We start from the raw sequence: 26,144 nt of genomic DNA, 5'->3' as shown, positions 1-26,144 counted from the left end.
CCGCCTGGTCAGGCGAGACATCTTAAATTTATAACAAACTACTTTGATAAAGTCCTACCAACTTAGTTTCCATAATATGCAAATACTCTGTTCTTATATAACTTTGTTCCTCCTTATATGGCTTTGTAACTCTTTATGTTGTTGTCATGATTATATATTTTTACATTGTGTACCAATTGTCTTATGCCTTTGTCTTTTAAATCATATAGAGAAAGAAAGAGGAGTTACAAACCAAAAACACAAGTAATACTTTTGCTGAATGAAAAATGTTTAGCTCACATTTCTTTCCTTCTCTATCTTGAATATGTTACTCTATTTTCTTATGGTTAAGAAAAGGTAACTGGAAAGTTACTTTTCCCAGTGTTCATTCTTTCTTTTTCTAAAGATTTTATTAATTGATTTTTTAGAGGTTGGGGGAGAAAGAGACGGAGAAAGAGAAAAACAGGGGGTGAGGAGTAGGAAGCATCAATTTGTAGTTGTTGCTTCTCCTGTGTGCCTTGACTTGGCAAGCCCAAGGTTTCAGACCAAAAACCTCAGCATTCCAGGTTGACACATTGTTCACTGTACCACCATTGATCAGGCTTATTATTTCTTGATATGGCTTTAAGTCACTGTCCCCTGACTTCCACTTAACCCTGAAGGACTCCCTTAGCATTTTTGTGAGCAGTTTTACTAGCAACAAATTTCCTTAATTCTTGTTATCTATGAAGTCTTCATTTCTCCTTTATTTTTTGAAGGATAGTTTTGCTGGGTATAGAATTCTTGGTTAATAGTTTTTTTCCTTTATAGTATTTAAAATGTGTCCTCTTATTTCCTTTTGGTTTCTTTTTATGCTTTTCTTTCTGATCCTTAGACTAGGTAATTTCTTTTTTTTCTTTCTTTCTTTTTTTTCTTCTTCTTCTTATTTTTTTTAAGAAGCTGGAAACAGGGAGAGACAGTCAGACAGACTCCCGCATGTGCCCGACCGGGATCCACCCAGCATGCCCACCAGGGGCGACGCTCTGCCCACCAGGGGGCGATGCTCTGCCCCTCCGGGGCGTCGCTCTGCCACGACCAGAGCCACTCTAGCGCCTGGGGCAGAGGCCAAGGAGCCATCCCCAGCGCCCGGGCCATCCCTGCTCCAATGGAGCCTCGGCTGCGGGAGGGGAAGAGAGAGACAGAGAGGAAGGAGGGGGGGGTGGAGAAGCAAATGGGCGCCTCTCCTATGCGCCCTGGCCGGGAATCGAACCCGGGTCCCCCGCACTCTAGGCCGATGCTCCACCGCCGAGCCAACCGGCCAGGGCCAAGCCCAGGGTTTCAAATCAGCGACCTCAGCATTACAGGGCCTAGACTAGGTAATTTCAATTAACCTATATCTTCAGGTTCATTGATTCTTTATTTTGCCTGTCAAATTTGCTGTTGAATCTTAGTGAAGTTTTCATTTTAGTTATACTTTTTAGCTCTAGATTTCTATTTGGTTCCTTTTTATAATAATGCTATTTTCATTGATATTTTCTATTTGGTGAGACATTATTATTCACCTGGTTTTCTTTAGTTCCTTAGCCATCATTTCCTTGATAATTTTCAGTATATTTAAGTCATTTGATTTAAATCTTTGTCTGATAAGTCCAATGTGGCTTAATTTCTGTCAATTTTTTTTTCTTGTGAATGGACTATACTTTCTTCTTGCATTCCTATCTTACACTTATTTTTGTTGAAACCTGTATATTTTCACTCTTATATTGTGGTAACTCTGGAAATCAAATTATTCCCATCCTTAGCTCTTGTTGTTGTAGGGTATAATTGTTGGTTCAGTGACTTTTCTGAATTATTTTTGTAAAGATTATATTCTTTTTTGTGTGTGGTCACTGAAGTCTCTATGCTGTTATTTTAATGTCATCTAGTGATTTGACAACAATTTTTTTTTTTTAGAGAAAGAGAGAGACTGATAGGGACAGACAGACAGGAAGGGAGAGAGATGAGAATCATCAGCTCATAGTTGCAGCACTTTAGTTGTTCACTGAGTGCTTTCTCACATGTGCCTTGACTGCATGGCTCCAGCTGAACTAGTGATCCCTTGCTCAAGCCAGCAACCTTAGGCTTCAAGCCAGTGACCTTTTGGCTCAAGCCAGCAACCATGGAATCATGTCTATAATTCCATGCTCAAACTGGGGACCCCACACTCAAGCTGGTGAGCCTGTACTCAAGCCAGATGAGCTCACATTTGAGCCAGCAACCTCAGGGTTTTGAACCTGGGACCTCAGCATCCCAAGTCAACACTTTGTCCACTGTACCACCACTAGTCAGGCACAGTTTTCCTAAATGTTAATATTTAGCAGCATTTTTCTTCATTAAGGAATCCCCTGGTTGTTCTAAATTAGATTCCAGAGTTCTGAAAAAGTCAATTCTGACAGTTTTACCAGCTTAAGTTTACTTTGGTGGAGGAATGGCTTTTTGGATTTCCCTGCTCTGCCATTTTCAGTGAGGTCAGTTTGACCTTCATTCTACAGGCACCTCTATATTTAATCCTGTGTCAATGTCTCTCTAGTTATTTTTGTTGTCTGAAGCCCATTCTCCAGAAGATTTTTCAGAAACAGTTTGTGGGGACAGTATTTTCTGAATGTTTGCATGTTGATAAAGGTTTGACTGTGCCCTTTATACTTGAAAATCACTTTTACTAGGTGGAAAATGTTTATTAGCTCACATTTCTTTCCTTCACTATCTTGAATATGTTACTCCATTTTCTTATGATTATTGAAATGTCTGATGTTTTTCTCTCCCTTTTAAGGCACTTGCTGTTTTTGCCTAAAAGCTCAAAAGATTTTTCTCTTTTTCTTTCTTTTTTTCTTTATTTTTAATTGTATTTTTCTGAGGTGAGAAGCAGAGAGGCAGAGACAGACTCCTGCATGCGCCCGGCATGACCACTAGGGAGCGATGCTCTGTAACAACCGGAGCCATTCTAGTGCCTGAGACAGAGGCCATGGAGCCATCCTCCACGCCTGGGCCAACTTTGCTCCAATGGAGCCTTGGCTATGGGAGGGGAAGAGAGAGATAGAGAGAAAGGAGAGGGGGAAGGGTGGAGAAGCAGGTGGGCGCTTCTCCTGTGTGCCCTGGCCTGGAATTGAACCCAGGACTTCCACACACTGGTTGACACTCTACCACTGAGCCAACTGGCCAGGGCCCCCTAGAGCAGTGATTTTCAACCTTTTTTGAGCTGTGGCACATTTTTTACATTTACAAAATCCTGGGGCACACCACCTACCAAAATGACACAAAATGACACTCTAACACAGTACATATTATACATATAGTTAATAATATAGTTTCTAAATGTATTTATACTCACTTAGTGTGAAACCTGGGCCTCTTTCGATGAACACAAAAAGGATATCCTGGCAGGAATGGTAGAAAGACACACACAAAGCTCTTCCTCAACAGTTCTCAGTCTCTCTTTTTTTTTTTTTTTTTAGTTTTTATCACAGGCAAGCTTGAGAAGCTCAGCTCACATAGATATGTGATTGAAAATGGGAGCAATGTCAAAATAGCTTTGTTGGCCAGAATGGGGAACTCCTTGGCAACAGATAACCAAAAACTGTCCAAAGGAAGATCAGCAAACTTTAGCTTTAAAGTTAGATAACATTGTCATGCATTGTATATCACCCTCTATGGGGGCCTCTTTTAAAAAGAAAAAGGTCAAATATCTATATACACCATCAGGATAGACATAACCAGCTGAGGCTGAGGCTTCGTCTAGTGGTGGCAACATTTACCTCCAGTCCTGACCAAGATTAGAAATCGGGACCATGGGGAGGAGTAGCAGCTTCAACTACTCGCCACGGCCACACAATGACAAGTGCGCAGCAGCCTGAGCGGGGACCTTCCTGGGTGTGGATGAGAGGCAGCCTACTATTGGTTGATCATTAGTGATCGGGATGAATCCTAGAAGGTGATTGGTGAGTGAGTGTTCCCTGTGCCTCCACTCTTCCTGTCGCTGATAGCTGGAGGGATTGTGAGGGGAATGTTTATGTTCGGATGGAGGCAGCAAGCCAGATAAATAGTCTCCGTGGGCCGTATCTGGCACACAGGCCATAGTTTGGGGACCCATGTTTAATTTCCCCGCGGCACACCTGACCATGTCTCACAGCACACTGGTTGAAAAACACTGCCCTAGAGTATGTCTTGGTATTGATTTTTATAGGTTGACATATTCTTGAATTACAGATTTTTGTATTTTTTTTTCTGTTCCTTTGATTTATTGTTGTTTTTTTCAGGGACTTCCATGGTATGTATGCTGACTCTTCCTCACCTAGCTTCAATATTGTCACTTTTTCTCAAGACTTTTTAGTTCATAGTTTCTTTTTGATTTCTAATAATTTCCTTCTTTTTCACCTATTTTTTTTCTACCTATTTCTTTTTTTTTTTTTTTTTGTATTTTTCTGAAGTTGGAAACGGGAAGGCAGTCAGACAGACTCCGGCATGCCCACCAGGAGGTGATGCTCTGCCCATCTGGGGCATTGCTCTGTTGCAACCAGGGCCATTCTAGCGCCTGAGGCAGAGGCCATAGAGCCATCCTCAGCGCCAGGCCAACTTTACTCCAATGGAGCCTCAGCTGCGGGAGGGGAAGAGAGAGACAGAGAGGAAGGAGAGGGGGAGGGGTGGAGAAGCAGATGGGTGCTTCTCCTGTGTGCCCTGGCTGGGAATCGAACCCGGGACTCCTGCACGCCAGGCCGATGCTCTACCACTGAGCCAACCGGCCAGGGCCTTTCCACCTATTTCTTAAAGCCTTATCTTTTTTTATTCATTCTTGTGTTCCTTCTGTGTTTGGTCTTTATTTCTTTTCTTTTTTTTGTGACAGAGACAGAGCGAGAGACAGATAAGGACAAACAGACAGGAAAGGAAAGAGATAAGAAGCATCAATTCTTCCTTGCGGCACCTCAGTTGTTCATTGATTGCTTTCTCATATGTGCCTTGACTAGAGGACTGAAGCAGACCAAGTCCCCTTGCTCAAGCCAGCGACCTTGGGCTCAAGCTGGTGAGCCTTGCTTAAACCAGATGAGCCTGCATTCAAGCCAGTGATATCAGGGTTTCAACCTGGATCCTCCACATCCCAGTCTGACATTCTAGCAGCTGTGCCACTGCCTGGTCAGGCTCTTTTTTAAAAAATTGATTTTAGCAAGAGAGGAAGGGAGGGAGAGACAGAGGGACAGGAACATACTTATAGATCTGCTCCTGTATGTGCCGTGACTGGGGATCAAACCAGCAACTTCTGCACTTTGGGATAATATTCTAACCAATGGAGTTATCCAACCAGGGCTAGTTTGGCCTTTATTTCTGAAATAATTTCTTCATTTATTTCCAAGTCTTTGAATTCTGTCATTAACTCTTAAGTTTTTCTAATTGTGATTTAGATTGTTCTTCATATTTAGATAATTTTCTTAATGTCTTTTAGGTTATTTTGATATAATAAATTATAGTTTTGATCTGTTTTATGGAAATGTTTTTCTGGTGTGCCCTTTGTTATTTTAAAGAGTAACTTTGTTTGGGACTTGGTCCTCTTTTTGTTATTCAATTTTATGTGATAATGGTTTTTCTGATTTTTTTTTATTTTTTATTTTTCTGAAGTTGGAAACAGGGAGGCAGTCAGACAGACTCTCCTGCATGCGCCCCACCGGGATCCACCCGGCACGCCCACCAGGGGGCGATGCTCTGCCCATCCTGGGCGTCGCTCTGTCGCGACCAGAGCCACTCTAGCGCCTGGGGCAGAGGCCAAGGAGCCATCCCCAGCGCCTGGGCCATCTTTTGCTCCAATGGAGCCTCGGCTGCGGGAGGGGAAGAGAGAGACAGAGAGGAAGGAGAGGGGGAGGGGTGGAGAAGCAGATGGGCGCCTCTCCTGTGTGCCCTGGCCGGGAATCGAACCCGGGACTCCTGCATGCCAGGCCGAGGCTCTACCACTGAGCCAACCGGCCAGAGCCTTTTCTGAATATTTTGAAGTTGGTGTGGTTCCAGACAGTTTTTCTTTTCTTTCCTTTTCTTTTTTTTTTTAAGATTTTGTTTATTGATTTTACAGAGCAGGGAGGACAAGAAGTTTCAACTCATGGTTGCTTCACCTTAGTTTGTTCATTGGTTGCTTCTCAAATGTACCTTGACTGGGAAAGCCCAGAGTTTCAAACTGGGAACTTCAGCATTCCAGGTTGATAATCTATCCACTGCACCTCCACAGGCCAGGCAATTCTTTTGGTTTTTTAATTGATTTTTTAGAGAGAGAGAGAGAGAGAGAGAGGTAGAGAGAAGAAGAGAAAAATATCGACCCAGTATTCCAACCATTTATACATTCATTGGTTGACTCATATGTGCCCCGACCGGGGGTTGAACCTAACTTCCCTTGAAAAAACTCTGATTTTTATCATTTTTAAAAATATGGCAGCTTTCTTTTTTATATTCCTTGTTATATTCCTATTTATGTATTATATCCCTGCTTTTATCTGAGCCTCCTCCTTACTTTGTCTCCCTTGTCCCTATCCTGACCAATTTTATTTTCACCCCCAGCAGCTTCCCTGCTTTGTGGGCCTTTGTCCTGCAAGAGAGCCCTGTCAGGTGGTTTTCAGAGAGCCCAAGGCCTTGAGCGCTCCATCCTCCTCAGACGTTACTGCCAAGCCCTTGCACTCGATCACTATTGGAATAGATAAAACCCTCCCAGTTTCAGGGCAGGGCAGTTTGCCCATCATGCTTTCTAGTGAATTACCTGGGTTATCCTGTTCTTAGGTCTGTCAGTTGCCTCACTGCTTCTCCCATATTCATGTTGATAACATGTAGGTCTTATGAGTAGAGTTAGTTTGTCCCTACCTGCTTGTATTTTAGCAGTCATGAGAGTATCTTGTCACCTAGTTTTGTGGTAAATGTTGTCCATAGGGTTTTGGTTTTGCTGTCTGGTTGTTGTTTTTTTGTTTGATGATTTTGAATTTACAAATCTATGCTGGTGCTATCATCATCTTCTCAGAAACCAGTCTTTTGCATTCTGAAATCTCTTTATATGTCGTCTCTGCCTTTCTGAGCTGCATTCTGAGTAATGTCTAGTTCTATCTTTCAATTCACTTTTCTTTTCAACTCTGTCTAGTCTTCGGTTTTCAACGTTTTATTTTTCACTTTCTAAAGTTTATTTATCTTGTTTGTTAGTTTATTTTGTTCATGAAATCATATGGTATTTGTCTTTCTCTGACTGACATATTTCACTTAGCACAATACTCTCCAGGTCCATCCATGCTGTTGCTAAAGGTAAGATTACCTTTGCGTAAATGTACCACAACTTTTTTATCCACTCATTTACTGTTGGGCACTTGGGCTGCTTCCAAATCTTGGCCATTGTAAATAACACTGCAGTGAGCATTAGGATGTATTCTTTCTTTCTTTTTTAAAGATTTTATTTTTTTAAAGATTTTCTTTATTAATTTTACAGAGAGAGGAGGGGGAGGATGGGGAACGAGAAGTATCAACTCAGTTGCTTCACTTTAGTTGTTCATTGATTGCTTGTCATATGTGCCTTGACCGGGCAAGCCCAGGGTTTCAAACCAGCAACCTCGGCATTCCAGGTTGATGCTCTATCCATTGTGCCACCACAGGCCAGGCAAAGATTTTATTTATTGATGAGAGAGAGAGAGAAAGGGCGGGGTGGGGGAGCATCAACACGTAATAGTTGCATGTGCCTTGACTGGGCAATCTGGGGCTTCAAACCAGTGACCTTAGCATTACAGGTCAACGCTTTGTCCACTGTACCACCACAGGTCAGACCATACATTTTTCCTAATCACTGTTTTGAGTTTATTTGGATAAATTCCCAGAAGCGGAATTGCTAGGTAATGAGGCTGTTTGATTTTTAATTTTTTGAGGTAACTCCATACTGCTTTCCACAGGACTGCACAATGGTTCCCTTCTCTCCACACCCTCTCAACACTTATTATTTGTTGATGTATTGGTGATAGCCATTCTGACAGGTGTGAGATGATATCTCATTGTGGTTTTAATTTGTATTTCTCTGATTATTAATGTTGTGGAGCATTTTTCATATTGGCTATCTGTATGTCCTCTTTGGAGAAGTGTCTATTCAGGTTCTTCACCTATTTTTTTTTTTTTTTTTTTGTATTTTTCTGAAGTTGGAAACGGGGAGGCAGTCAGACAGACACCCGCATGTGCCTGACCAGGATCCACCCGGCATGCCCACCAGGGGGCAATGCTCTGCCCATCTGGGGCGTTACTCTGCTGCAACCAGAGCCATTCTAGCGCCTGAGGCAGAGGCCATGGAGCCATCCTCAGTGCCCGGGCCAACTTTGCTCCAGTGGAGCCTTGGCTGCAGGAGGGGAAGAGAGAGACAGAGAGGAAGGAGAGGGGGAGGGGTGGAGAAGCAGATGGGTGCTTCTCCTGTGTGCCCTGGCTGGGAATTGAACCCAGGACTCCCACACGCCAGGCCAACGCTCTACCACTGAGCCAACCGGCCAAGGCCTCTTCGCCTATTTTTTAATTGGATTGCTTTTGAGTTGTATAAGTTCTTTATAAATTTTGAATATTAACCCTTAATCAGATGTATCATTGGCAAATATGTTCTCCTATTTAATGGGTTGTCTTTTTATTTTGTTGATTGTTTCCTTTGTTGTAGTTCCATTGGTTTATTTTTTCATTTCCCTTGTTCTATTTTTCACTTCTATAAACAGTTCTACTTGTTTTTTCTTTTTGTTTTGTTTTATTTTATTTTATTTTATTTATTTTTTACAGAGAGAGTGAGTCAGAGAGAGGGCCAGACAGGGCCAGACAGACAGGAACGGAGAGAGATGAGAAGCATCAATCACTAGTCCCTCATTGCGCGTTGCAACACCTTAGTTGTTCAATGATTGCCTTCTCACATGTGCCCTGACTGCGGGCCTTCAGCAGATCGAGCAACCCCTTGCTGGAGCCAGCGACCCTGGGCTCAAGCCGGTGGGATTTTTTTTTTTTTTTTTTTTTTTTTTTTGCTCAAACCAGATGAGCCTGAGCTCAAGCCGGCAACATCTGGGTCTCGAACCTGGGTCCTCCGCATCCCAGTCCGATGCTCTATCCACTGCGCCACCGCCTGGTCAGGCTGTTTTATTTTCTTAAGTGAGAATCAGGGAGGTGACAGACTCCTGCATGGGCCCCAACCAGGCTCCACCCAGGAAGCCCCCTACTAGGCAATGCTCTGCCCATCTGGGGCATTGCTCTGTTGCTCAACAACTGAGCTATTTTAGCGCCTGAGGTGAGGCCATGTAGCCATCTTCAGTGCCTGTGGCCAGGCCATGTAGCCATACTCAGTGCCTGAGGCCAACTTGTTCCAACAGAGCCTTGGCTGCGGGAGGGGAAGAAAGAGCTAAAGAGAGAAAAGAGAGAAGGGGATGTGGAGAAGTAGATGGGCGCTTCTATGTGCCCTGATCGGGAATTGAACCTTAGACATCCATATGCCCAGCCAATGCTGTATCACTGAGCCAATCGGCCAGGGCCTATTTTATTTTTATTTTAGCCCTACTTGGTTATTCTTTATGATTTCTGGTTGACTACTCATACTTTTAATTTTGTCAATGTTCTTCGATTTCTTTTAACTTATTAAGCATAATTATTTTATATTCTGTCTGACAATTTGAATATTTGAAGCTGGACTCTGTTGTTTCTGCTATTTCTTGCTCATGGTGCATTGTTTCCTTTGGTGTTCAGTGAGCTGCCTGTTTTCTCTGGAAATTTATTTGTGGGGAATGTCTTATAGACTGGGATGAAGATGGGGCATGGACGATATATGGTAGCATTTGTGTCCCTTTTCTCTTATTTTTAGCATAGAAAGCATTAAAATGTGCTTGTTTATCTGCAACTTAATTTTTCCCCACCAAAATGCAACAGTATATCGTAGTGCTGTCATTGAAGTGGTTGTAATGAATTGCCCTTTGGACCTGTAGGTGTACCCTGAGTTTGAAGATCAGAGCGCTTGTCTGCCATCGGGATCCTTTCTGACTTGTTCCTCAGATAACACCATTCGCTTCTGGAACATGGATAGCAACCCTGACTCTGTCTGGCAGAAAAACATCTTCAGTAATGTGAGTGATTTCACTGCGAACCATCTTTTAGGAAGAACAAAGACCTACTTTAAGCAGGACATTGAAGCAGGAGAGAGTCTTATAGAATCTTGCTATTAGGCTTCACTAGGGGCAGGAACCAGGAACCAGGGCAGGTCACTGTGTTTCTCTCTCTCTTGTTTTTCTCTCTCTCCCTTTTTTTTAAGTAGCGTAGCTCTCTGCCAATCAGCAGCTGCTGTCTAGAAACCTGAAATAGTCATTCAACAGAAGAGAAATTGCTCCCCAAGTCTTGGGTTGGAGCTCCTTGGGAGAGCTTTTTGGTCCATCAACCAAACCAGGTAGGGGCTTCCCCTGTCCAGCTAGCTGCATTCAGTGAGGCCGTGGGGGGGTTGCTGGAAGGACCCCTGTGCTGTGCAGGAGGTGCAGTACAGAGTTGCAATTACGGATGAATTTTAGAGGGAAATTTATTATCATTATTGATAATAAAAAATAAGGCAAAAGCAAAAAGGGTTTGAACTTATGTAACCTAAAGTAGAATAAAGAAAAAGAATCCATACAATGATAAGCTGTACAACATGACCAGACAGAGAAACATCAGCCTGGGCTCTAGAGTAATAGCTAGGTAAAGCAATAGACTAACTCACCAGGCGATGGAGGAACACATCACCAGCCCAGGAAGCGGCAGCCTGGGCTCCAAAGTCTGCCCATGCCATGCACATTGATGAGGAAGAGTGCTCTAAAGCTTCTGGGTGGTCTGAGACCCTACCTATTTTTATGGGGAAATTTTGGCTGGAGGCTATTGCACAAGAGCCCTTTGTACATAGCCTCTAGGAACAAAGAAAGGTCACCACATTCCAGAATAATTAACTAGGCCCACAGTCAAGTGATTAACCCTTTCAGTAGTACCAATGTTCATGTTTGTCCTTGTACCTCCTGACCATTCAGAGTACAATCGTACAAAAATTTTTATTTTAAGAATGTGTAAGGCAACATTTAAAAAAGGCAAATGTATGTTCTTCTTGTTTCCATAAATTGGTTATCAAGCAAACATGATTTTAAATGAATAAAACTGTAACTGGAACTAATTTCATTTTTTGAAAAAAAAAATCACTCCCAGGGGTCAGTGAGCATGAAAAAAATGTACTACTCAAAGGGGTAAGAACACCTTTCCTGGTTTCTGGGAAACTACAGCAGGATGTCATATATCTCCTTGAGTAAATGACTCAGTCATTCCTGTAACCATTTTTTTGTGTGTGTGTGACCCTTATTGTTCATGTGCAATTGAGTTCAGATTCATGTATTTTTTATATACTGTTCCTCCACAACCCCAGAGAGAGCTGTGCTGTGAGGCTGAGTGGGAAACACTTTGCTGAAGAATGGTTGGTATTGGTAGGGCAGTAAGGGAGCTTCTTTATTAAGGGCTATACTAGGTGCTATGCCACATGCTAGAAACACGTCAGTGACTAAGACAGGCCCTCATCCTATAGTCGTGACACTCACAGTTCAGTGGTGGGGAGAGAGAGAGTGAACTAATAACTGCACAAATTATAATAGGATCACAGTGTGGTAAGCACCATGAAAGAGAGTTGAAAAGTGTTAAGATATAATGTAACAGAGTCATCTGATCTTATTTGTGGCATCAAGAGCAGCTTCCTGAAGGAAAAGACGACTAAGCTGAAATATGAAGGATTGGGAGGAGTAAAGGGGGAGGGGAGAGCATCCCATGCCAAAGGAACAGCTGGAGTAAGCGCCCTGAGATAGGAAAGAGCTTGGTGCTTTGGAAAACCTGAGCAGTCAGGGGGGCTGGAGCAATAAAGGCCCTTAATTCAGGGAGTGTAGAGCAGGTATTCCTTTTCTACTCCCTTCCCCCGCGCCCCCAGAATTACCATCTTTTCTTCTGCTCCTGTGGTATACATGTTATACTTGGCTGTATGCAATAGGAAACCTCAAAACAAGAGGGAAAAGTTTGATTTTCTGACTCATAAAAATAGTTTAGAGGTAACCAGTTCAGGCTGTTATGGCAGCTGTAGGAAGCCTTCAGCAATCCAAAAGCTTTCTAGCTCTTCACTTTACCATCTTGAAGGGGTGGCTCTGATCTTCCTCATCTAAAATGGCTTCTGGAGTCATTACATCAGTGAGTTTCAGGCAGCAAGAAGGAAGCAGAAAGGTTCTCACTTGCTTTACATCTCATTGGCCAGAATTTATTCACAGAGCCAATGGGACGTGAATTGGCTCATAGCTGCAAGGGACGTTGAGAAACATAGTTGCTGTTCTGAGTGGTGAACCTCCCATAGTCGGAGTTCTCTTACTAATGAAGAATGGGAGGCTGGCTTTTGAGATACAGAATTTCAGTGGTGTTTCAGAACTTCTCACAGTACTGACGTTAGCCCTCTCCTTCCTACAGGCCCTACTGAAGGTAGTGTATGTAGATAATGACATCCAGCACCTGCAGGACACGTCACATTTCCCAGACAGGGGGAGTGAGAATGGGACACCTGTGGACGTGAAAGCCGGGGTACGAGTCATGCAGGTCAGTCCTGACGGTCAACACTTGGCTTCAGGCGACCGAAGTGGAAATCTGAGGCAAGTGGATCTTGGTGGGTGTCTAGGGTAAACCTCCCAGCATGGGCTTGGGTACTTAGGGTGGTGGGGAGAAACCCTGGCCTTTGCACTTCCAGCTACTCATTGGGAATGAAGGGCTATGAGTAGCAATCTCGTAACCAGCCACCCCTGTGAACTTAAGCGAAAAAGTGTCTTCCAAAAGAGCTGAGATGAGGGTAGCTACTAGGACCTCAGCAGCTGGCATGTGTGAGCTTTGCCTACAGAATGGGCAGTCAAATTTGCATGACTCTCAGACAGGGTGACACTTTACCAGCTGTGTGGTACCACTGCTGAACCATCAGAGAAGATGCCAGCTGGAGCTGGTAGGGTCCTGGTAGCCCTGGAAGAGGGTCCAGGAGGATGAGACATTGGAGAGCTCAGTTCACACTGCAGAGGTTTTTCGAAATGTTACTGGTGCAAAAATGCTGACAGGGACCAGGTTTAAGTTGATGAATGACAGCTGTGATCATGTAGGTGCTGAGGCTTTTGAGAGATAGAAGGCATTTGGGAAACTGGAGAGCATGTCCTCCAAGTTGCCATGTTTTATCATTGTCCAAGAGGAACAAAAAGTGCAGCTTTTTTTCTGTGAAAGTCCTGTTTTTTGAATGTTGACAACTGTTTTCATATCAATCACTGCATGAGGGAGCAAACTGAACGTATCAGGGGGCTGCTTACATCGACAGCACTCTGCCATGAATGGTGGAACAGTAACAAGAGCTACGTGGGCATGGCACTCTTCCCCTGGACTGGCCACTGGCCTAGTACTGTGTATATCGACCAATTTAGTCCTCTCAGAGGCCCTCTGATGTAAGTGCTGTTATCAGCTCCATTTTCAGATGAGTTAACTGAGGTGAGAGAGGCCAAGTGGCTAGGCTAAGATTGCACAGGGAAGAGAGTAGAAAAACTGAGATGAGTGTCTCTGATTTCAACCCTGGATGACCTCTTGATTGTTTTATTTCATTTAGAGAGAACAGGGAAAGTCTAGATTTGAGACTCTTAAGAATGACGGATTGGAATCAAATGTTCCCACCATAGGTCATATCCTGAGCCTCACCCCTGCACCTGACCCCTGACCCCTGCCTGGACCCCCAGGGATCACCGCTGTACAGCATTCCCTAGCCCTTGTTCCCCCAGGGAAGTGTCCCCGATCTGGCCCGTGGGACCACAGGGGCTGAGTGCTCACTGGGGTACTCAGTCTGGCACTGCTTCCTTCAGCATGGCAGGTTTCTAGATGATAACAGTGGTTAGGTGCCTCTAACTAGTTCCCCATGTCACCTATCTGGCAGTGGCAGAGTGCCTGGGGTGGGGCCCTCCAAGAAGGTACAACAGACAGTATATGTCTCCCAGGATCCACGAGCTGCACTTCATGGAAGAGCTGGTCAAGATGGAGGCCCATGATGCTGAGGTACTATGCCTGGAATACTCCAAGCCTGAGACTGGTGAGCCCATGGCAGGGCGGCAGGGGGAGGCGGGGGAGTGGCCCTCTCCATAGAGCCACTCAGAGGGGTAGCTGGTACCTGGTAGGGCTGTGAATGACAGCTGGAAGTCCTGTGTTTGGTAAGAGTTCCTATCTCTTGGCCCTGGAACCAAGGTGGCTAGGACTCCAGAAAGCAAGACACTGGCAGGCAGGACTGGACTGGACTTGTTTAGAAAAGAGGTGAATGTTGAATGAGTGAATGTGAATGGGTTCGTTCTCTGTTAATGAAGTTAGATTGAGAGTTAAACATGTTATTTTGAAAACATTTAATGCTACAGAAAAATTACAAGAATATTATAATGAATACCCACATGCTCTTTACCTGGATCCCCCAAGTTTTTCCTTTTAAATTCTATTTGACCCTGTGACTGTATAATGACTTTTATCTGCTTCTCCTTTCTCCATTTCTTTCTTTCTTTTTTTTTTTTTTTTTTTTTAGTGAGAGAGACAGACAGGAAGGGAGAGAGATGAGAAGCATCAGCTTGTAGCTGTAGCACCTTAATTGTTCATTGATTGCTTCTTGTAGGTGCCTTGACTGGAGGGCTCCAACTGAACCAGTGACCCCTTGCTCAAGTCAGCAACCTTGGCTTCAAGCCAGCGACCTTGGGCTTCAAGCCAGTGACCATGGGGTCATGTCTAGGATCCCATGCTCAAGGTGGCAACCTCGGGGTTTCAAACCTGGGTCCCCAGCGTCCTAGGTCGACACTCTATCTGCTGTGCCACTGCCTGGTCAGGTCCCATTTCTCCCTTTCTTTCTCTGTGTTTCTGTGTGTACATACATACATATAATAAAATAATAGCCGAGACTGGTGAGCCCATGGCTCACATTATTTATTTCTTTTGCCATTTGGCAAAAGAAAGTAAATTGAGCAAAAGAGAATAAATTGCAGACCTGATGCCCATCCACCCTTAAATGCTTCTATGAGCATTTCCTACGAATGAGGACATTCATTTACATGACCACAGGGCTTATCAAATGTGGAGTTTCACTTTGATGCTAAGATGATAATCTATCTTACGGTCCTTATTCACATTCTGCCAGTCGTCCCAATATTATTCTTTTAGCATCTTTGTTTTTCCAGTCCAGTTCACACTTTAGTTGTCATGGCTCTTTTGTCACCTTTATTCTGGAACATTTCTACAAACTTAATTTATCTTGATGACTTTGGCTTACGGTAGAGTGTAGACAAGTCATTTTATAGAATTTCCTTCAATTTGGGTGTCTGTTTTCCTTATAACTGCATTTCATTGATACACTCTCGGTAGAATTGTAATATAGCACAGTTATATCCTCATATTAGTGATCTTTTGTGTGCTTTTCTCTCCTTCTTCCTCTCCACACCTTGTCCCACCAAATTTTCTTTAAATTTCTCTTCATTCAGTATACCTTTCCTGAGCTCCCTTCCACCTCAGGTTGTATGTTAGGCCTCAGATGTACCAGGTGAGCAGTATAGGCACTGAGGGGCCAGCCTGGAAAGCGTGGTGACAGAGGCAGTGTGGCAGTGGGTGGTAGTCAGTAGGGCCTGGACAAGCCTGTGTAGCCAGAGCTCAGAGTGAAGGGGCTGTGTTTTGGGGAGGCTGAGAAGTTTGTAGGGCTTCACATGGCATGTCAAGGAGTTAGACTTGGGCCTGACCAGTGGTGGCACAACAGATAGAGTGTTGACCTGGAATGCTGAAGTCCCAATTTCAAAACCCCAAGGTAGCCAGCTTGAGCACAGGGTCACTGGCTTGAGTGCAGGATCATCGACATGATCCCAAGGTCGCTGGCTTAAGCAAGAGGTCACTGGTTTGACTGGAGCCCCCTGGTCAAGGCATGTACAAGAAGCAATCAGTGAAAAATTCAAGTGAAGCAACTATGAGTTGATACTTCTTATCTCTCCCCTCCCTTTCTCCCTCTCTCCTTTCCTGTCTCTCTCAAAATCAATTTAAAAAAAAAAGATTTGGACTTAGTAGGAAGGAGTGCTGGGCGATACTAGAATGTCTGTGTGGACACGAGTGAAGGAGTGTCCACGAGTGAAGGAGTGAAGATTAGTCCTCCCTAAACTGGTGGCGTGGGATATGAAATGCCAGGGTTTAGTGTCTGGAGGAAGATTACACAGAGCTGAGGGAATGTCCCCTTCTGGGTTTGGGGTAAGTTAGCAGCAGTTATGGAATCAAAGATTGCTTCTTCAGGGCCTGGAAATCTCAGCCATCTGCTCCCATGAGGCCAAGGCATCAGGTAGCCTCCCAGGAACCTAGGTCCACCCTCTCCACTCACAGGGCTGACCTTGTTGGCTTCAGCCAGTCGGGACCGACTGATCCATGTGCTGAATGTGGAGAAGAACTACAACCTGGAGCAGACCCTGGATGACCATTCCTCCTCCATCACCGCCATCAAGTTTGCAGGTAAGCCCCTTCTTTCCCACTTCTAGCATCTCAGATGGATTCCTTTGGCTGCAAGTAACAGCAAAAACTGTTCTGTAGCTTAAACAAAAAAAGAGGGAACCAAGCTCTGGATTCAGGCACAGTTGGAGTCAAAGGTTGATTTTTTTTTTTTTTTTTAAGATCTTTATTGCCCTAGCCAGTTGGCTCAGCGGTAGAGCGTCGGCCTGGCGTGCGGGGGACCCGGGTTCGATTCCCGGCCAGGGCACATAGGAGAAGCGCCCATTTGCTTCTCCACCCCCCCCTCCTTCCTCTCTGTCTCTCTCTTCCCCTCCCGCAGCCAAGGCTCCATTGGAGCAAAGATGGCCCGGGCGCTGGGGATGGCTCCTTGGCCTCTGCCCCAGGCGCTAGAGTGGCTCTGGTCGTGGCAGAGCGACGCCCCGGAGGGGCAGAGCATCGCCCCCTGGTGGGCGTGCTGGGTGGATCCCGGTCGGGCGCATGTGGGAGTCTGTCTGACTGTCTCTCCCCGTTTCCAGCTTCAGAAAAATACAAAAAAAAAAAAAAAAAAATCTTTATTGATTTTAGAGGGAGGAGAGAGAAGGGCAGGGATGAGTGGGAAGCATCAGCTCATATTAGTTGCTTCTTGTATATGCTTTTTTTTTTAAGTAGAGAGGAGGGGAGATAGTGAGACAGACTCCTGCATGCACCCCAACCAGGATCCCCCCATTAATCCCATCTGGGGCCGATGCTTGAGTACCGAGCTAGTTTTAGCACCTGAGGCTGGCTCTTGGACCAGCTGAGCTATCCTCATTGCCTGGTGCCATGCTCAAACCAATACAGCTACTGGCTACAGGAGCAGAAGAGGGAGAGAAGGGGGAGAAAAGCAGATGGTTGCTTCTCCCAGTGTGCCTTGACTGGGAATCAAACCTGAGACATCCGTAGTCTGGGCCTACATTCTATCCACTGAGCCACTGGACAGGGTCATCATATGTGCCTTGACTGGGTAAGCCTGGGGTTTCAAACCGGTGACTTCAGCATTCTAAGTCGACGCTTTTATCCACTGTGCCACCACAGGTTAGACAGAGTCCTGATAAATTAATTTTTAAAAATTCAGCCTGACCTCTGATGGCATCAATAGTTGACCTGGAATGTTGAGGTCACCGGATTGAAACCCCAGGCTTGCCCAGTCAAGGCACATATGGGAGTTGATGCTTCCTGCTCCTCTCCCCTTCTCTCTCTCTCCCTCTCTTCCTCTTTCTCGCTCTTATCTAAAAATGAATTTTAAGCCTGACCAGGCGGTGGTGCAGTGGATAGAGCATCAGACTGGGATGCAGAGGACCCAGGTTCGAGACCCCGAGGTCGCCAGCTTGAGCACGGGCTCATCTGGTTTGAGCAAAAAGCCCACCAGCTTGAACCCAAGGTCGCTGGCTCCAGCAGGGGGTTACTCCGTCTGCTGAAGGCCCGCGGTCAAGGCACATATGGGAGGGCAGTCAATGAACAACTGAGGTGTTGCAACGTGCAATGAAGAACTAATGATTGATGCTTCTCGTCTCTCTCCGTTCCTGTCTGTCTGTCCCTGTCTATCTCTCTCTCTGACTCACTCTCTGTCTCTGTAAAAAATTAATTAATTAATTAATTAATTAAAAAATAAAAATGAATTTAAAAAAATTTATCAGGACTCTCTCCCTCTGTGAGCTGTGCCTTTCTCCAGAGGGCAGGATTTTGGTTGTTACTAGACAACTAGAAAGAGATTTCACCTCTTCCTATCCATTTTGACAGAAATTGAGAGCTCACTTTTCTTTTGCTGGTTTGAGGTACCCGCCCTTTCTAGAACAGTTATTGGTGCCAGGGTTTTGGGTTGTTCTCTTCGGCCAGGTTGGATTCATGTGCCCAGTGATGACCTACCTCCACTCCTGATCCAATAGTACTGGCATTAGCTCTGGCCTGATAGCTCTCAGTTGGTTAGAGCATCGTCCTGAAGTGCAGGAATTGCCAGTTTAGATCCCCGGTCAGGGTACATACAGGAGCAGATCAATATTCCTGTCTCTCTCCTTTCCTCTCTCACTAAAATCAAGAAATAAAAATTTTCAGAAAACAAACAAAAAACAGGCCCTGGCTAGTTGGCTCAGTGGTAGAGCGTTGGCCTGTTGTGTGTAGGTCCCAGGTTCGATTCCCGGTCAGAGCACACAGGAGAAGTACTCATCTGCTTCTCCATCCCTCTCTCTCTCTCCCTCTCCCTCTCTTCTCCTCCTTCAGCCATGGCTCAATTGGAGTGAGTTGGCCCTGGACATCGAGGATAGCTCCATGGCCTCCCTTCAGGCACTAAGAAGAGCTCTGTTGCTGAACAACAGAGCAATAGCCCAGATGGACAGCGCATTGCCCCCTAGCAGGCTTGCCAGGTGGATCCTGGTTGGGGCGCATGCAAGAGTCTGTCTCTCTGCCTCCCTTCCTCTCACTGAATTAAAAAAAAAAAAAGAGGCCTGACCTGTGGTGGCGCAGTGGATAAAGCGTCGACCTGGAAATGCTGAGGTCGCTGGTTCGAAACTCTGGGCTTGCCTGGTCAAGGCACATATGGGAGTTGATGCTTCCAGCTCCTCCCCCCTTCTCTCTCTCTGTTTCTCTCTCTCCCTCTCTCTCCTCTCTAAAAATGAATAAATAAAATTTAAAAAATTAAAAATTAAAAATAAATTATGTTTAAAAAATATTAAAAAAAAGAGAGAGAGAGAGAGAGAGTACTGGCATTAGGTGGGTGCTGGTCCCTAAAAAGAAATCAGGGTGCCAATCCTGTGAGAGGGCAGGATGGACACTGATGACCTTGACAGAAACATAGGTGACAGTCACTGTTGCTAGCGGCTAATTCTTTGCTGGGAATTATTCTTGTACCATACCAGCAGTTATCCCCTTTCTTACCCCACTTTATAGCCAGAGTCACAGAGCTAGTAAGTACAGGCTTAGGATCTGGCCTAAAGCCGTCCTTCTCCAAAGACCATGCTCATCCAGAAGATCAAAGGGATTCCTTCAAGACTGAAAAGATCCTGCATGGAGATCCCTGGCCCTAAGGGCTTCCAAGGAAAGGGGAGGCGGGCCCTTTGGGGTGTAACTGATCAGAACACGAGAATATGTTCAAAACTATAAGAATATATTCGTTGGAGGAATACATTCATGTACTATGTACTTGACTATGAACTGTTTTAAAATTTTTAAGACTTTATTCATTTTAGAGAGAAGAGAAAGAGAGAGAGAAAGAAGGGGGGAGGAGGGGGAAGCATCAACTCCCATACGTGCCTTGGCCAGGCAAGCCCAAGGTTTTGAACCAGTGACCTCAGTGTTCCAAGTCGACTCTTTATTCACTGCGCCACCACAGGTCATGCCTATGAACTGTTTTTACACATACTTTTATGACTGAGATATATTTTGGTCTTCTTTACTTCCTGCCCTGCCTCTCTCTAGCTAAGGTTATAGGGAGCTGGACAAAAACAAGTTAACGATGTTTGCTATATCTTGATAAAGACCTAACAAAAGTTGATCAGCTAAAACTCAGACATCCTTAAAAACCTGTTCATTCCAACCTGACCAGGCAGTGGTGCAGTGAATAGCGCGTCGGACTGGGATGCAGAGGACCCAGGTTCGAGACCCCGAGGTCGCCAGCTTGAACGCAAGCTCATCTGGCTTGAGCAAAAAGCTCACCAGCTTGGACCCAAGGTCGCTGGCTCGAGCAAGGGGTTCCTCAATCTGCTGAAGGCCCACACAGTCAAGGCACATGTGAGAAAGCAATCAGTGAACAACTAAGGTGTCGCAATGAAAAACTGATGATTGATGCTTCTCATCTCTCTCCGTTCCTGTCTGTCCCTATAAAAAAAAAAAAAAAAAATTAACCTGTTTATTCCATTGGCTAGAGGTAGTTAGAATAAATTGGTATATCTGGCAGTTTGGCCCCAGTGACCTCACCTTTAATAAATGGTCTAGACCAAGAGAGGTGATGACTGGCCCAGGGGGCGGCCCATTATTTGGGTCTTTAGGCCACCTTCTGAAGGGTATGGGCTTTCATTAGAGCCCCAGCTGGTCTGAGAGGATGCAGCACCTAGACCCAGCTCCTGAGTGCTCCGCTCTGCTGAGCTGGCTCACTCGGGGTTATGCTCAAAACATTAACAGTCAGTATAAAATAGGCACCAATCATTTTGAACCTGTCTGAAGCTACCTTGCTAAAGAACGAGTTGGTCTTAACTCTTCTGTGAAGTGTGTCCAAACAGGCAAATACAGTACATCTGTTTACAGAATACAGTCATACACCACATGACAACATTTTGGTCAATGATGGGCCACCTATATGAAGGTGGTCCCATAACACTATAATGGAGTTGAAAAATTTCCATCACCTAGTGACACAGCCGTTGTAATGTCACAGTGCAAACCACAGGTCATAATATGTGTTTATTGTGATATGGCAGTAAAGAAACCTGCACTGCCAGTCATATAAAAGTATAGTACATATAATTATATACAGTACATCATACTTCATAGTGATATTAGACAACTATGTTACTGGTTTATGTACTTACTGTACTTTTAACCATTATTTTAACATGTACTCTTTTTTTATACTTATAAAACAAAGTTTACTATAAGAAGTTTACTGTGGGGACCCTGGATGCTTAGCTCAGTGGTAGAGCGTTGGCCCAGCATGTGGAAGTCCCAGGTTCGATTCCCAGTCAGGGCACATAGGAGAAGCGCCCATCTGCTTCTCCACCCTTCTCCCTCTCCTTCCTCTCTATCTCTCTCTTCCCCTCCTGCAGCCAAGTCTCCATTGGAGCAAAGTTGGTCCAGGCACTGAGGACGGCTCCATGGCCTCTGCCTCAGGCACTAGAATGGCTCCAGCCACAACGGAGCAACACCCCAGATGGGCAGAGCATCGCCCCCTGGTGGGCACATGAAGGAGTCGGACTGCCTCCCCGCTTCTAACTTCGGAAAAATACAAACAAACAAACAAACAAACAAAAAATGTATGCTGTGGGCCTGACCTGTGGTGGTTCAGTGGATAAAGCATCGACCTGTAATGCTGAGGTCGCTGATTTGAAACCCTGGGCTTGTTTGGTCAAGGCACATATGGGAGTTGATGCTTCCTGCTCTTCTCCCCACCCCCCACTTCTCCTCTCTAAAATGAATTATAATAAAAAAATTTTTAAGCCTGACCAGGCAGTGGTACAGTGGATAGAGCGTCAGACTGGGACACGGAGGACCCAGGTTTGAAACCTGGAGGTCGCTGGCTTGAGCTCGGGCTCACCAGCTTGAGTGTGGGATCGCTAGCTTGAGCATGGGATCATAGACATGACCCCATGGTCGCTGGCTTGAGCCCAAAGGTAGCTAGCTGCTTGAAGCCCAAGGTCGCTGACTTGAGCAAGGGGTCAGTTGCTCTGCTGTAGTGCCCCCACCCCTTGTCAAAGCACATATGAAAAAAGTGAACAGCTAAGGTGCTGCAATGAAGAATTGATGCTTCTCATCTCTCTCCCTTCCTGTCTGTCTGTCCCTATCTGTCCCTCTCTCTGATTCTCAGTCTCTGTCAAAAAAAATTTTTTTTAAAGTATGCGTTGTTACATGGGCAGCTTATACAGCTAGCTCAGTTTACTGACTCTCTTGATCCTGTCATTTTCTCTAGTGCTTGATTTAATCTGTGTCATTTTGTACAGTAACGTGCTACACAGGCTTATAGTCTAGGAGCAATGGGCTACCCTGTGTAGCCTAGGTATGCAGTAGGCTATAATATATGTCATCTAGATTTGTGTAAGTATTCTCTGTGAGATTATCACAATTACAAAACTACTTAACAGCCTATTTCTCAGAATATGTCCCCATCATTAGGTAGTGCATGACTATAATACAATGAACATCTACATCGAGGTTCAGAATCAGTGAAAGGCAGAGATTGTGGGCCAAACCAAAAACATGAGAATTTTATTTTAAACGTGCCTGGGTGCCAGTGAGCTGAGACCAACAAAGGGTTTCAGCCCGAGCTGTGGGAGGGAGCGTTAGGTATGGGAGCACTGGGTTGGGCGCACCTAGACATGCTCAGATTAGCATATCTTGGTTTGTGGCCTTGGTCACTGACTTGACGATGAGCAGGAGGAAGGGGATTCAGTGGCAGAAACACCTCCTCTGCAACATCTTCTGATGTAGCACAGGCCTAACCCGCATTGTCCTATCTGGTGTCCTTGGTAAATTTTCAAGACATTTGGGATCAGAAATCTCTCAGGAACAGCTGGATCCAGGGGCTTCTAGGCCTGTGGCTAGGCTTTTATAAACAACCATTGTGATTTAAACTCCCCTAAGTGTCAGGTTCCTCCCCAGTATAAGCTTTTTTTTTTTTTTTTTTTTTTTGACAGAGACAGAGAGAGAGTCAGAGAGATAGATAAGGGCAGACAGACAGGAAGGGAGAGAGATGAGAAGCATTAATTCTTTGCTGACCTGTGGTGGCACAGTGGATAAAGCGACAACCTGGAAACGCTGAGGTTGCTGGTTCAAAACCCTGGGCTTGCCTGGTCAAGGCACATATGGGAGTTGATGCTTCCTGCTCCTCCCCCCTTCTCTCTCTCTCTCTCCCCTCTCTATAATGAATAAATAAAATCTTTAAAAAAAAAAAAATTCTTTGCTGCAGCTCCTTAGTTGTTCACTGATTGCTTTCTCTTATGTGCCTTGGGGGGGGGGGGCTTCAGCAGAGTGAATGACCCCTTGCTCAAGCCAGTGACCTTGGGCTCAAGTCAGCGATCTTTGGGCTCAAGCCAGCGACCATGGAGTCATGTCTGTGAGCCCACACTCAAGCTGGCAACCTTTGAGTTTCAAACCTGGGACCTCAGCATCCCAGGCCAATACTCTATCCACTGCACCGCTGCCTGGTCAGGCTGTGCTATTATTCTAAGAGAGGGTGGGGGGAGGTAGAAGAGATTAAAGGGGGGATAAATGGTGATGGAAGGAGACTTGTCTTGGGGTGGTGAACACAGTGCAATGTACAGATGATAGAGAATTGTACATCTGAAACCTGTATAATTTTATTAACCAATGTTGTCCTAATAAACCCACTGTTCCAAGGGTTTCACACAATTTCTTGGGGCAGGGCTGTTATAGGCCTCTTATACAGACAGGAAGCACGGTGTTTAACTAGAGAATTCCTGGCTTCAGCCCTGGCGCTGTCCTGATTCTCGATGCACCCTGGTACAAGAATTGTGTGACTCAGTCCCTGGGTCACATTTGTACAGTGGAGTGGCTGGTGAGCAGTCAGGAAGACAGTCACAGGTGGCGCGGGGCCTGGCCTGAGATATGTGTGATGTTCTGATCTTGATGGCATGAGCCTCACAGTGGTCTGTCTGTCTTAGACACAGTGTGCCTCCTGTGTCCCTGGCCTTTGCAGGTGCTCCATCTTCACCCCTCACATGCATAGTTTACATCTTACAGACTCCTACCTGTACCCAGTGTCCACCTCTGGGAAGCATACCTGACCCCCAGCAGAGTTCCCCTGCAGTGGGTGGAGTTCCCAATCTAGGATCCCAGCCCCAGTCAGGCTCAGTGATGGCCCAGCTCTATCTAAATACACTGCCTCCTCCTCTTCTAGGCAACAAAGACATCCAGATGATCAGCTGTGGGGCCGACAAGAGCATCTACTTTCGCAGTGCCCAGCGGGTAAAGTGGGGTGGCCTCTTGGGGGTGAGGGAGGGGACTTGTCAGAGTTGTCCTTTGAAGGGCCTGCCTGCCCTGCCAGGGCTCGGATGGGCTCCACTTTGTCCGCACCCACCATGTGGCAGCGAAGACCACCTTGTATGACATGGACATTGACATCACCCAGAAGTACGTGGCTGTGGCCTGCCAGGACCGCAATGTGAGGTGAGGAGCTTCCCTGGCCCTTCCTCAGCCTGACCGTAGCTGCTTTAGGAGTGGGGCCTGTATGGGACCTAGCTGAGTCTATTTACTCCCAAGCTGTCTGCTCTCCTTCCCCCTGCTCATCTGGTCCCTGAGGAGCTGAGTGGGTAGAGGGCCCCAGGAGGTGCTTCTTAGGAGCTGAGTTCACTGAGGCATAGCCTCTGGGCCGGCAGAGGGTTCCTGCTGGCTCTCCAGCAGCCTGTGTGGGGCAACTGAGAGGTGCTGATGTGGCTCATAAACTTCTTCATTCGTCTGCATTCCCTGAGCATCTGTCTGGGGTGGACAATGCAGGAGTGACAGCAGTGAGCAGGGCAGCCCCAGGCCCTGCCTTCACAGAGCTCACAGTCCGGTGGAGGAGAGACAGACACTTCACCACTTCGCCGGACCGTGACAGCGTGGAGTGGTCAGGCTGGAATAGGGGAAGCCCAGGGAGTTAGGGGCCCTTGGGGAATACCTGACCCCAGCTGGAGGTCAAGCAGGGCTTGATGGAAGGAGTGTCTGAGCGGAGACTCGAGGACATGGAGGATTAAGCTAAGGGAGGGGAGAGGAAGTGCACAGAGGGCACAGCATGTGTTAGAGGTTCTCTGCCTTCTTCATCTGCTCATTCAAATTGGATGCCAGGCACTCGGCTTGCTCTGTGGCAGGGGAGATGGGCATTAGCTCAACTGACACCCTATACATCATTTCCATGACTTCTACCTGAGATGGTGTCTCATTCTCTGAGATAGGATTTCAGTGCAGGCATCAAATGGGGGATGAGAGGTGGCAGTGGTCTTCCAGGGGAAAGGAAGGGGTGGGTGGGCAGGTCCATGTTGGCCATGTTCTGCAACCACCTCCCTAGAGTCTACAACACCATGAATGGAAAGCAGAAGAAGTGCTACAAGGGCTCCCAGGGTGATGAAGGGTCCCTGCTGAAGGTGAGCAGTCGGGATCCCGGGGTGAAAACGATACACAGATCCCACACACAAGGGCCCCTTTGTGTCTGCTGCCCTGATGGGTTAGCCTAGACCTTGTCCTCCTTGGCACCTGATCAAGGGATCACAGGCTGGCCAACCACCCACTCTGGCCTGGCTGACCAAGGATGCTTGGGAGCTAGGGGTGGCCCAGACTGCTTCACCAAGTCCTTCCCCAAGCAGGACTGTTTTAAATGGTTCCCATTTTGAGTGGCAACAGAGTGTGGAGGGAAGAATCGGAAAGGCCAGGGCTCCCCTACCTGTGTTATCCAGGCCGAGGCAGGGTCCCTCTCAGAGCCTCTGGGCTAGTTAAGAATTCAGTCTCCAGGGCCAACCCCCTTTCCCCCTCCCACACAGCTCTGCCTCAGGCTGAATGTGACCTTGGGCAAGCAGCATCTCTAGTCTGGCTCATCCTACAATGTGGATACAAAGAGCTTCTGTAATAGCATTAGTCCATGGAGAGAATAAGTTATATTTTCTCCACGGACATGTACATTGCTTAGCACGGGGCCTGGCTGTCATCAATACCATTGTGGTTGTTAATACCATTGTGGTTGTTAAGTTCTTTTTTTTTAGAATTATTGATTGATTGATGGATTGATTTTTAGAGAGGGCAATAGAGAGAGAAAGCGGGGAGAAACAGGAAGCATCAACTCCTAGTAGTTGCTTCCTGTATGTGCCTTGACCAGGCAAGCCCAGGGATTCAAACTTGCAACCTCAGTGTTCCAGGTTGACCCTTTATCTACTGCACCACCACAGGTCAGGCAGTTGTTAATTTCTTTACTTGAGAAATGGGAGCAGGAG

The 26,144-nt window shown here is 45.9% G+C and overlaps 2 protein-coding genes across 2 annotated transcripts in view; one reads left to right on the top strand and one right to left on the bottom strand.

Moving 5' to 3' along the window:
• Positions 1-26,144, bottom strand: part of POLR2I (RNA polymerase II subunit I) — a 95,881-nt gene that overhangs the window by 42,715 nt on the left and 27,022 nt on the right. The window lies entirely within an intron of this gene.
• Positions 1-26,144, top strand: part of WDR62 (WD repeat domain 62) — a 59,069-nt gene that overhangs the window by 17,866 nt on the left and 15,059 nt on the right. Inside the window, exons 10-16 of the mRNA XM_066348425.1 lie at positions 9,927-10,064; positions 12,448-12,626; positions 13,992-14,083; positions 16,381-16,506; positions 24,083-24,150; positions 24,230-24,351; positions 25,229-25,304. Of these exons, the coding sequence (XP_066204522.1) occupies positions 9,927-10,064; positions 12,448-12,626; positions 13,992-14,083; positions 16,381-16,506; positions 24,083-24,150; positions 24,230-24,351; positions 25,229-25,304 (801 nt within the window). The remainder of the gene's footprint in view (positions 1-9,926; positions 10,065-12,447; positions 12,627-13,991; positions 14,084-16,380; positions 16,507-24,082; positions 24,151-24,229; positions 24,352-25,228; positions 25,305-26,144) is intronic.

This window comes from Saccopteryx leptura, chromosome 9 (assembly GCF_036850995.1).
Source record: "Saccopteryx leptura isolate mSacLep1 chromosome 9, mSacLep1_pri_phased_curated, whole genome shotgun sequence".
Lineage (NCBI taxonomy): Eukaryota > Metazoa > Chordata > Mammalia > Chiroptera > Emballonuridae > Saccopteryx > Saccopteryx leptura.
Note: the sequence above shows the minus strand (reverse complement) of the source record. Positions and strands in the feature narration are given on the sequence as shown.